Here is a 12,866-nt window from a genome sequence, read left to right as displayed (position 1 = left end):
TGATGTATATTTATGTAAGACAAGCATATTTCCTGATTCTGGAACACAGGGAAGAATTGTTCTTCCAAATTCTGAACTCTGAACAACGTTAGGCAATTTACAATAACAAGATTGTCAGTGAGTTACTTCTTTGGATAAATCAAAGTTTTGTCAATATTGGCCTGTTTTAGTTATGCTGGTTATACTTGGCTGTTAGTGGTGGTCATCCCCTGATAACACAAGTCACTTCTGGGCCCTCCTAGAAATGTAACTTCTTATTTACATCCTCTTTCTCAAAAAAAAAAAAAAAAAAAGGGAATTGTTTTTGAAATGGGCATGTTATAATTGGTGAACTTTGAGGTGATGGTAATCCTTGCTCCTTGGTGGACCTCATGACTATTCACGAACTCCTTCTGTAAGTAAAAATACAGAACAGAAGGTAGCCTCTGGCCCAGAGAACCTGTGGTTGGAAGAAAAAAGATAACACAAAGCTGGTAACAGATGATGAGGAGATGAGGAAGGATGCAAATAATGACTGGTAAATGACTGGGACAGGTAGTGGTTTTGATACACTTGCCACATCAGATTTTTTGTGGGCTTCAGAGGAAGGAGGAGTTATAAGGTAGGGACTTGGAGGAGGACATATATCATGGCAATTTTATGGCTTGGGGCATAGAGAGCTCTGCCATGTTGTAGAGGCAAATTGAGGAGAAACAAGTAAGACAGTAGCCTGAAAATGCAACAAAGGGGCATGTAAATGGGCGATGTTAATGTCGGGGTTGATATTTGGAGACTGGGTAAGAAATGATAGATGAGGTATAGACTATGAAGACCATGAAAGTAAGATCAAGGTAGTAGAGATCTGAGAGTCAAAGGAAGGAAACAAATAAAGACACAAAGATTTAGCCTTGTCCTTGATGTGACAGTCTAGAAAGGAAGAAAGATCGGTCAAAGATGATGTTGAAATTATGGGCAACTTCAGTTTGTTTTACATGCTGGAGAAAGAAAATTAGCTTTCACTTACTAAAGGCTGTGGCTCCTTGAACCTATCTGAAAAAATCATGTTGGAGTTGCAAGGACAGGGAGCTAGGACTTCTGCATGTTTGCAACTGTTTGCTTATTTTAAATCTGTATTTCACAACACTGCATTGAAAGAAAGGGAGCATTCACTCTGTTTTTTCTGTCTTTGGTAGGGATTTTTTTTCAGTTCTTTTAGCAAGACTATATGCTTAACACTGTGGTAAGAATCTCCTCTGTTTTGGTGAAAATGCTCCATATTTCCAGAAACACACAAAATGGGTGCTGCAGAATGATGTGTAAAATAGGATAAAATCTCATTCTGTTGTCTTGGTGCTACATTTAAGACAGCTACAAAAAATTATTGTCAAAGAAAGTGAATCTTAGTTCTGCTGTGATTCTTCACTTTCACCTACCCATTAGCAAAGTCAAAAATAGAAGAAAGATCTTGAAAAAAAAAGCATTGCAATAAACATTGTCTGGCTTGAATATCATGTTGTAACGGAAACTGTAGCATACTTGAAATATAGTTGAGTCAGAGCTTCTTAGGAGGTTTTTCTTCCTAAATGTTCTTTGTCTTAATTTCATAGCTTTGTTTGTTCTCATTACAGGCCATATTTTTCGAGAAGTAGAGAGCTGTAGGTGATCGAGGTGGGTTTGTCAGGAATAAATTTGTGCAGTAAAATATCAGGTCTTCCTCAATCCCAATTTGCATATCACTAGCTGCTCACAGAAACCACATGCATAGAGTTACATCTAGCCCAGCATAATAACAATGTACATTAAATTTATTATAGTAGGGAACACAGAACTTTAAATCTTTAAATACTACAAAAGGTCCCAAAATCCAGAAACTTGGATCACAGATTTCAGTTTTTTCTTGGAGGAGATTTTTTCACTGTTTAATCCTTGAGCTTCTTTGTGTTTCTAAAGTCATTATCTGGTACTCAGTTTCCACAAGTATTTCTTTATGATGGTAGGCCTCTATTGTCTTAGAGTTTCATACTATAATTGCTCATTTAAATGGGGGTTTGTAGAATGCAGTGGCCTTATTCCCAAGGACAAACTTTTGTTTTTTGAGATAAAAGTTCTCGATCCTTTATTTGTAGCATTGTGTGGCTTGCACAGGACATATAATGGTGACAAAATAAAAATAGAAACCCCACATGAACAGAATGTATTAAAAGAAGATTAGCAACATGTTTATTAAACATTTACTTTGATTTTTTTTCGCCCTACAGTTTAAGGTGAAGGCAGAAAGAACCCTGTAAGTCTACTATAAAAGCTGATAGGTACAACTAGCTGGTTCTTCTGTCTAAAAGAGCAAAACCTGAGTGTGAAAATAACTTATATGAAAAGGGAAAGGAAAAGTACCTTTGTACAGAATGTGCTTTGTATAAAACTGAGCAGCATTAGACCAGTTCTATATGTCTATGCAGAAAATGAACTCCATTTTATCTATTGGGCTTTGCATTTCTGCAGGATTCAGACTGTTTTCAGGAGTTAACTGTGCTGAGATGCATTGTCTGTCTTGAAACCACTCTGAACATATGGCTCTTGTCTCCACACTTTGCTTCCCATTCACATATACCCTGTGCTGTGACAGATGATTTACAGCTCCAAATCTGTTTGGAAGCCAGTAGCTGACGCTTTTGGGTGTCTGTGCATGTTGTGTTTGCATATCCATGTGTGCCTGTGACCTTGGTGCAGTTGGTACAGTCAGAGCAGTTATTCTGATTAAACTCCAGCTGACAGCCTGTAACCTGATGATAGTCATTAACTCAGAGATGATCCCATTCCTCCACGTTAGTACCTATGTGACTTTCAGCCTGGCTTTCCTAGTGTCTGAATACTAGGAAGCAGCAGAGATAGTCTGATGCACTAGTTAGTAAATGTAGCCTCCAAAACTAATGAAAAATAAGCCAAACTCACCACAGAAAACATTCCTACCCTCTGTTTTCTTTTTAATAGTACACTGAGCATCACTTTCTGACAAATCACTTTAATTTCCTATGGGGTACATTATTGATTATCAGTTAGGAGACATGGAGGTAAAATATATGGTTTATCCACCTTGTTCAAAATTATTTTTTGTTCTTCTTAATCCTGCAAACTTGTCTACAGCCTATAGTTCATAGATAGATGCTAGGCTGGTTACAGACCTTATGTAAAACACTGTCATGTGCAGTCATACTATGCCAGGGCACCGTTGTCCTGATGGAATGCTTCACCACTGTGCTCTAGTGAAAAATTACAATCAATATTTGTTACCCACCTGGCCATTGCCAGGAGAATAATGATAAGACTGGAAATCCTATGAGCAGCCATATGTTTCTTTTTATATTAATGATTTCCTGCAAACATAATGAGATCACACCAAGAAATGAGTTATTATCTGCTGTGTGGTGCATGCTTTTAGAGGTTCAGGTTCCCAGACACAGCACATGAATCTTCAGGAGACAGAGGGGCTCGTCCTAGGGAGGCAGGCTGGGGATGGGACTGTAAAAATAGCAGAGGGACCACAAAGTGTCTGCTGCTTCACAAGTGGTTTCTAGCAAGGTGGTTTTGGTGCCCGGGTGTTGGATGCAATGGCAGATGCATAATAGTAGGTGTTTCTGGCCTGTGTGGCTCTGAAACTCATTATGTTGGATCTTCAAACAGCAACATGAATGTTGTTGCACTGCATCAAATATCCCATTTCCAGCTAGTGGAGAAAGAACACAAGCTCACATTAATCAACTGAAATTAAATCTTGTCTTGCCTGCCATGTGTTTCTATGTAGAGCATGTTTAGGCCACATTCATCCTTGACTGAGCTCTTCACTGGAACAGTTGTGGCCCAGTGATCAGTCTGAATTCTTCTGTACGTCAGACATGTCAGGATAGGAGGTTTTAATATTTTTTTTTTATTATTATTCCATGAAGAATGTCTGAATTTAAAATTGTCAGTTTTGTTTGGAAGTAGGAGGCAGACTATTGTCTGAATCCAAGCTACCGTGTCAAGCAAAAAAATATGTAGTAGTGTCTACTGTAGTCACCACAGAACATGCAACTGTCTCAGATGCATCTCACCCATACCTGTATTTATATATATATAAATATACATATGTATATATATATAAAATAGCTAGTTTCCTCACAACAATTTGAGAACTCTTTAAGCATGAGGATCACAATTTATATTCCATGCAGATACATTGAAAAGAAACATATAGCTGTTATGCTATATGAATGTTAGTTCTCGTGGGCAAAGGAAACTTGTGAGATGCTGTTGGTGTAGACAGCAGTGTGTTATACTATTGTCAAAACAGAAACCACGCATCTTCAAAGAGAGAGACCAAAAATAAGATAGACTGTTGTTCTGTCAGTTTGACAGTATTGCTAGATGTTTATAATACATGCAATATTTTCTGTGGCTGTGTATTTTATTTTGTGTAGGTGCTCACAATATCTCCATTATGGATGCATGTTCTAGTGACCTGCCCTGGAAAAAAAAAAAATCTTAAGGACTTGATTCTTTAAAAGACCCTAATTATTTTTTATTTGTGTAGCCTGAGTGAACATCTCCTATAGCTGAATAATTCCTACCCCGAGGGGGATTCTTGAATTACTTTACATTAGTCTAGGAAAGTGTGCCTGTTCTGTGCCTGGCTTTATTGCCTCAGGGGACTGGGAGAACAATGTTGTCAGTATCCCAAGAGGAGACCCTGGGCTTCCAGTTGCTGCAATCCAGGTTTCTTGCTGTACTGCTGTTATCAACAGAACATAAAAATAAAATCAGATCATTTGACCATATGATTAGCACATTTCTTTTGAACTCTGGGTGACCTTAATCTTCTGGCTCTTTACAGAACTCCCCTGTTTCTCACTTAAGAAACACAAAGGTTTTTCTTTTGATGCTAAAATAACCTCCAGGTGGTTTGATTATGGGATTATAATGGGCTACATTGATGCAGACGGTTGGACTCGATGATCTTGAAGGTCTCTTCCAACCATGATGATTCTGTGGTTCTGTGATTCTATGAATGGTGGTGAAGACACATTGGATATCCAAATCTGTAATTTCCAGAGGAAGTTTAAACATAGAATTGTTAATTTCTGTTGCTTGGTGAAACACTTGGTGTGTTTTATTTTGCCCTATTAGTACATTGCAAGATTGAAAAGGAAATATTTACAATTATGTAAACAATTAGGAACATCTGGATTTGAAAAATAACAGAGTCTTACGTTGAGCAAGCTTTTTAACTTCCTTGTGGGATTCAGACAGTGGCTCATGAGTTAGACTGCATTTTTTAACTTTTTTTGAGTTAGCAAGACTGTGTAAATGGAAGCTCACTGCAACCCTAACAGTTATTTGATGGTGGAGAGTCATAATGAAGAGTTTGACAATAAAGGGGGTAGAACTTGTATTTAATTCACAGCTTCATATTTTAAAGCACTTGCTTTTATGCTTAGGAAGTTAATTTGTGTGTATAAATTTCTTTTTGTCTGCCAAGATCCTTGAGGACTGAGGAGAACTGAAGATGTGCTACATAACTATTTCCATCTTTTTTTTTTACTTTTTTTTACAGCTGAGTCAGTGCTGTAGCTTGAGCGATTATAAAAACACTCTAAATTCTTCCTTCTACCCCATCAGCATGCGACAGTGACCACTGGGGACCTCACTGTAGCAGCCGCTGCCAGTGCAAAAATGGAGCTTTGTGCAACCCCATCACTGGGGCCTGCCACTGCGCATCGGGTTTCAAGGGCTGGCGCTGTGAGGAACGTTGCGATCCAGGGACGTACGGAAATGACTGCCACCAGAAATGCCAGTGTCAGAATGGAGCTACCTGCGACTATGTGACTGGAGAGTGCAGATGTCCTCCTGGATACACTGGTGCCTTGTAAGCAGTGGGTATATTATTTATGGGGGAGACATAAAAGTTTTAAATAGTGCTAAGAAGAGAAATTAAGCTTAGATTAACTTCTGACACTATGCTGTTGGTCTGGGTGCTATGTAACACAGGGAAGCTGGGCTAATGGCTAAGAAGCTGCTCGGCAAACCACGTTGCAGTGCTCATTTCTATATGTAGCTGAGAGAAAGCCCTTTGTACTGTTAAAACCATAAAAAGTAGCAAGAGCTTCTTCTGGACCTCCATGGAAGTGGTTTGGCTACAAGCTTGGAAAATCACATTGGAACATGTAGTTATTTGGCTTTGTTATTCTAAAATAGATTTTGAGCTTTGTCAGTAACCACGAATGAGCAGCAACCAATGTAGCAAGAAGTATCTTTAAGAAGAAATAGCTCCTAGGTTGCCAGTTGTTTTTACTTAGATTTGTTGCACTGGTACTACACAGTGCTCAAGTGTGGGTCTCTTTATGTTGGGTTGTTATCTGTTTCATATTTTTGGCTGGAGAAGTTAACAATAGCACTAAAAGAGGTGGCTGGAAAGTGGGACGTGTGTCGAAGTAACAGTTGTCTCTGTTGTACACCATCACCTTCCCAGCTGCGAGGATCTCTGTCCGCCAGGGAAGCATGGGCCACAGTGTGAGGAGAGGTGCCCATGCCAGAACGGAGGCGTCTGTCACCACGTCACTGGGGAGTGTGCTTGCCCACCAGGATGGATGGTAAAAACACTTTCTGAAATTGAATAGTCCCATAAGACTTCCATGTTTGTAGATTTTGGGCAGGGTCAGAAAAGGGCAGCAAATGAGGATAGCAAATGCTGTCTGCCTATAGCCAGGAGTAATGAGAAATGTATTTTAACATAAGGGACTGGAATAAAATACTTGCAAAACCTTCTGTTATTGAAAATTTGCCAGCCTTTTTAACCATGTCAGATTCTGGGAAGCAAAAGACATGAATTGTACTGTGATTAGGCAACAACCTTTACATCTTGTCTAAAAGTCATACATTTCTAGATATAATTTAATGTTATATGGAGGTGACATCATTATGTGTTTTAGAAGTGGGTTTTGTGCCTGTTTCAATTCATATAGTATGCATGGCAGAGCCCCCCAAACCTTCAGATACTGTGTTATATGTTGCTGATGGAAATGTGGTATCAGAATTTTGACATTATCTTTAGATTTTCTACCTTTTTGTCAGAGAGTGGGGCAAAAAGAAAAGAACTGACCTCTCAGCTGTGAGCAGCTTTCTCTACTACCAGGCTGCCAACTCTGAGTGGGAAGGTGATCAAAAGGCTAGAAGGTGATTAAAGGCCATGTAATTTCTTTAAATGCATTTGTATCTAAAATTTAGCAACAGTATATGCTAATAATGTTTTCTATTTGAATGCCCATTTGGGGTGAAAATACAAATTTACCGAATTTAATTAGCTTATGATAGTTTAAGTACTATGTTGAGATAACCTGTGACAGAAGTCAGTTTTCCACCAACTAGAGAACATAGCTATAAATTATGATCTGTGTTTGTGTGTTTGGTTAGGACCACTCACCTGAATACCAAACTTGGATTACGGATTATTTTTAATTGACTTCATGTTAGAAGAATGAAATTCTTTGTCACAGAATATAAATGTTTGCATAAATTCTTGACTCCTTTTATTTGCCGTAATACAGCCTGTGAAAAATGAGATAGCATGTGAAGCATTGATGGAAATTTTATAAGAGTGTATATGTGTTAACTAATAAGTTACTGTTTGGCACTTTGACTAATTTTCTATTCCAAGTAGTTATTTAAACATAACTCTTTTAGATTTTTCAGTTCTGTGGAACAATTTCTTCAGTATAACCTTTTTTCTTTTCATGTAAGGAAGTTTTAAAGTATCCAGGTAGAAATTCTGCAATATCTTACATTATATGAAATGCCTCCATGTCTTTTGTCTCACAAAATGTTTGTAAATGTGTTTTTCTTGAGAGTGCTTTTTAAATGTCTTAATTTCTAATGCTCCACTCTCTACACAAGTGTAATCAGTTCCAAGGATGTAAATAGCCTTGCAGAAGTTCAAAGCCTGTGGAAAGGAAGCAGACATCCTACCTAAGTTTTTAGATATGCTGCTTTCAGTGAAATTACAACAGCTTTTCCTCTCATCAGTGAAAGCAAATTATCATAAAGTATATAATTGTGGAATTACAGCAAATACTGATTTCTACAGCACTACTGACTGGAGGGCATTTCTGGGTATCTTGATACATACTGCTGCTGATAAATAAATTGGGAAGACCGTGAGATTAGTCTGAAATGTCGAAATATTTTCATTGCCACTTGGAGATGGTGTTTCCTATTATTCCTCCAGTGCTAAACATACTCCACATTTAAAGCTGGAGAAAGGCCTGGCATTTCCAAGATCAGTACTAGATGGATGATCTCATTGATTCTCCTTCATTACAAATCTTTCTTGCTTGTCCATTCAAGCTGTAATCCTAAATCTAATACTAAGATTTTTTTCGGCACACACAGGGCTTGGTCTGCGGTCAGCCTTGTCCTGAGGGTCGTTATGGGAAAAACTGTTCCCAGGAATGCCAGTGCCACAATGGTGGGACCTGTGACTCAGCAACGGGCCAGTGCAATTGCAGCCCAGGTTACACAGGGGAACGGTAAGGAAAAATGATTTTTACATTGAACCTGCAAGGGGTTTGCTTCCACAGAGAAAGTTAAGAAGTGGTAGAAAGCAGAATGAAAATGTCTGTGATACCATTGAAAGAGTCTTATGAAATGTTTGCCATTTCACTTAGCTGATGCTGAGTCACAAATTAAAAGTGCCAATCTGATCTCTTTTCTATGAAGAAGTGCTCGGTTTTGAGATTTTCCTGCTGTGGCCTGTGCTCTGACAGTATCTTGTGGATCTTGACCAGAGTGGCTTATAGAATGATGCGGTTTGGGGTGTGATGAAGGGGTGAGGAGGGAAGATCTGGGTTTTGTGCAGTTTTTTGGCAGTGATAGTGGCAACGGAGGCTCATTTGATTTGTCTTCAAAGGAAGTGTGTCGGAGAGTCTGCTGTACAGAGTTGTCTTCTGTAATATTTCATTCAAATGAAGAAGTTAAACTTTTTTATTTTCTGATGATTGTTGAAAATCATCTTTGGTAGATTGGAAAGATAATACAGCAAGACATTGGTTTTGAAGGCAGTGGAAAGTGATGAAATAAAGAGTTTTCCAGCAGATAGTTTAAAGGGCAATTCAGTTCCTGAAGTCAGAATCAGCTTAATCACTGGGGTCAGTCCAGGGAATCTCTGCCAACAATAATAGGTATTATAACCATATGCACTTTTGAATCAAGTGTTCACAGGACAGAGGAAGAGCTGTGCCAGGTGTAAGGAGACAAAAACCTCATGAATAAGAGGCACAATTAGTCCAGAGTCATTTGGATGCAAAATTAAATTTGTGTCTATGAAGAAACAGTGCAGAAGGTGGTAGATGCAGTTAAGGACACGTACAAATAAAGCAAGGAAATCAAAGTAATATTGATATGAGAGTCTATGCACTGTGCTTGTTTTTCTAAAAGCAATTAACTTTTTTGACTTGGAACTTGAAATCTAACTTTAATCTGAAATGCCTAACAGACAGAAGCATTTTGATCACTTCTGCAAGGCTGAGCTCCCTCTTTTCCTGCAAAACAGGCTGCATTTGCAATTCTTTTGTTTTTCAAGATACTTCAAGGACAGGAAGGGATCAGAAGCAAGGTTTTAGACCTGGTTCTGATTTCAGGTCGGTGGACTGGCAGGGGAGGGAAGTGTTACAAGAAATGTGTGGGAACTGCCTGAGCTAGCACATGCATTTCAGCAGCAAAAAAATACAGGTTTTAAAAGTGCTTGTACTCTGGCACCCAAAACTGCACACAGTACTCGAGGTGAGGCCGCACCGGAGCAGAGTGGGACAATCCCCTCCCTGGACCGGCTGCCAATGCCGTGCTTCATGCACCCCAGGATACGTTGGCCCTCCTGGCTGCCTGTGCACACTGATGGTTCATGTTTAACTTGCTGTCTACCAAGACCCCCAAATCCCTCTCAGCAAGGCTGGCCTCCAGCATCTCATCCCCCAGTCTGTATGTGCAGCCAGGGTTGTCCCTTCCAAGGTGCATAATCTGGCACTTGCCCTTGTTAAATGTGTGGTGTTGGTGATTCTCCAGCTTTTGAATTTGTCCGGGTCTTTCTGTAAGGCTTCACCACACTCAACAGAGTCAACAGGTCCTCCCAATTTAGTGTCAACTACAAGACACCTTGTAGTTCTGTGTCCAAGTAATTTATGAAAATGTTAAAAAGAACTGGGCCTAAAAAGGAGCCCCGGGGAACCCCACTAGTGACTGGCTGCCAGACAAATGTAACCCCATTTACTATCAACCTCTGGGTCTGACCCTTCAGCCAGTTGCCCACCCAACGCATTATGGCTTTGTCTAGTTGTATGCTGGGGATTTTGTCCAGCAAGATACTGTGAGACACAGTATCAAAACTTTGATTGAAATCCCAAAAAAAATAACATCAACTGGTTTCCCTTGGTCAACCAGCTTGCTGACCTTGTCGTAAAAGGAAATTAGATTGGATAGACAGGACTTTCCTCTCCTGAACCCACGTTGACTGTGCCCAATGACTGTGTTGTTCTTTAGGTGCTTTTCAATAACTTCCAGTATGATTTTCTCCATAATTTTACTAGGTGAGACTGACAGATCTGTAATTACCAGGGTCTTTTTTCTTAACCCTCTTGAAAACTGGGACAATATTTGCCAGCTTCCAGTCAACTGGGACCTCTCCGGATTCCCAGGACCATTTTAAAACAGCGTTCTTGTGATGACATCAGCCAGCTCCCTAAGTACCCTGGGTTGAATCCCAACGGGGCCCATGGACTTACGTGGGTCCAGGTGGAGCAGCAGATCTACCACAAGTTTGGGGTTCACTAAGAATTTATCATTACCACAGACATGGTCCTCCAACTCGTGGCATCTGGAGTCCCAGAGCCCATCAATTCTGTTGAAGACAAAGGCAACAAAGACGTAGCACACCTCTGTTAGTCTGTGTCCCCATTAGCTCTCAATTAACAGACTCCTCTTGGTGCTACTGTATTTGAAAAATCCCTTTTTGTTGTCTGCCACAGTATTGGCCATTCTCAGCTATAACTGGGCTTAAGCCTCATGAATTTTCTCCCTACAAAGGTGAAGAGTGTCCCTGTAATCCCCCCACATTTCCTGATTTTGCTTCCACTGGCCATACACTTTCTTTTTCTGCTGAGCTCTAGAGGAACGTCCCTATTCAGCCTCCTGCCCCACCTGCCTGATTTCCAGTGTTTTGGAATTGCCTGTCCCTGCGCTTTTAGGAGGTGGCACTTAAAAACTGGCCAGCATTGATGGACCCTGATGCTTTCAAAAGCAGTTTCCCAACAAAGACTTTAAATTCCACTACTTTGTGGTCACTATGGCCAAGACGTCCACCTACTTCTACTTCCCCCCAAGTCCTTCTTTGTTGATGAGCAAGAGATCTAGGAGGGCACCTTTCTTCATTGGCTCCCTCAATACCTGAACAAGGAAGTTATCATCCAGTTGCTTTAGGACTCCCCTGGACCTGTTTGTATTAGCTGTGGTGGTGTTCCCAGCTACCATCTGGCAAGTTGAAGACCCCCATAAGGACACGGACAGGGGATCTAGAGGTGGCTCTTAGTCCCTTGAAGGATAACTCATCAGTGTTGTTGTTGTTCTGGCTGGGCAGTCCACAGTAGACTCCCACAACAACATCCCCTTTATTTATCCCTTAATCCTTACCCAGAGAGTCTCATCAGTGTCATCACCAACTGATAGCTCAACGCAGTCCAGCCCCTCCATGGCATACAGTGAGTGCCATGTCCCCCCCTCTCCTGCCGTAACTGTCTCTTCTGAAGAGCCTGTAACGACCCATCACTGCGCACCAGTCACAGGACTCTTCCCATCAGATTTTGCTTAAGCCAGTGCTGCCATACCTCTGGGACCAAGGCAGGACTTCTAGCTCTTCTTGCTTGTTCCTCATGCTACGTGCATTGGTGTAGAAGCACTTCAGATGTGCTTCAACATATCCCTCACCTCCTGGAGTGGACTTAAGGAACTCGCCAACACACAGTGCTTCTGGTTGTAGGATGGCATCCCTAGCTGTGTGGATGCACTTGAGGTGGACTTTTGGTCCCACCCCTGACTCTGACACTCTTTTCCAGCTAGCCTGGTTTTATTCCCTTCCCCCTTCAGACCTAGTTTAAAGCCCACTCCACAAGCCCTGCCAACTGCTGGGCTAGGATCCTTGTCCCCCTTTGGGACAGGAGGACCCCATCTGCTGCCAGGAATCCCAGTGCCAAATAAACCATCCCATGATCAAAAACCCCCTGGTGTGAAAAGAGCTAATCACACGCAGAGTCGAGGTGTTCATTTCGGTTCTGGTCAGAACAGGGTGCCGGGCCTAAAACACCAGCACGTGCACCCAACACATCAAGCGTGCCTTTTTTATTACAGTCAGATGTAGCCGATCGGTGGTGTGAAACTTCCTTACCCACCTTTCATTCACCGTCACCATAAAGACGTGTTTTTCCTCATGGTTCAGAGACTTGGTGAGGCCTTGTAATTAGCACCCGCATGATTCACAAAGCGGGGTACAACTCGGCATTAAAATCAGTACAGGGGAGTTAAGGAGACGTCGTTTCTTGATGCTATTGCAAGGCTAGATTTGTGTTATATGCACTTACAAAAGGGGCAGAATACTTTGCAGGGTCCTCTTCTAAATTCTTGGTCCATGAAGAGATGCCATCCTGGTTACTGTAATCTCAGAAGGTACCGTGAAGGGTACGTGAAGTGTCATGTACTTTGCACTCTGAACCCTTAACTTTTCCTACATCGGTAACAATTTCTACATGATCGGAGTTAACTTGGAAGAATCTACTTTAAATTAACGTTTTGCCTAAAAGTTTTTGGCTGAGACAACA

General features: G+C 40.9%; 1 protein-coding gene across 1 annotated transcript in view; it reads left to right on the top strand.

The window, feature by feature from the left end:
- MEGF10 (multiple EGF like domains 10) overlaps positions 1 to 12,866 on the top strand; it is a gene marked incomplete at both ends in the record, with an annotated part of 74,764 nt that overhangs the window by 23,841 nt on the left and 38,057 nt on the right. Inside the window, 3 exons of the mRNA XM_084278830.1 lie at positions 5,632 to 5,878; positions 6,482 to 6,602; positions 8,398 to 8,534. Coding sequence (XP_084134956.1) covers positions 5,632 to 5,878; positions 6,482 to 6,602; positions 8,398 to 8,534 — 505 coding nt within the window. The remainder of the gene's footprint in view (positions 1 to 5,631; positions 5,879 to 6,481; positions 6,603 to 8,397; positions 8,535 to 12,866) is intronic.

Source organism: Gallinula chloropus (assembly GCF_964237585.1).
Source record: "Gallinula chloropus genome assembly, chromosome: Z".
NCBI classification, from domain to species: Eukaryota; Metazoa; Chordata; class Aves; order Gruiformes; family Rallidae; genus Gallinula; species Gallinula chloropus.
The sequence above is the reverse complement of the archived record's forward strand: the minus strand, read 5'-3'. Positions and strand labels throughout refer to the sequence as shown.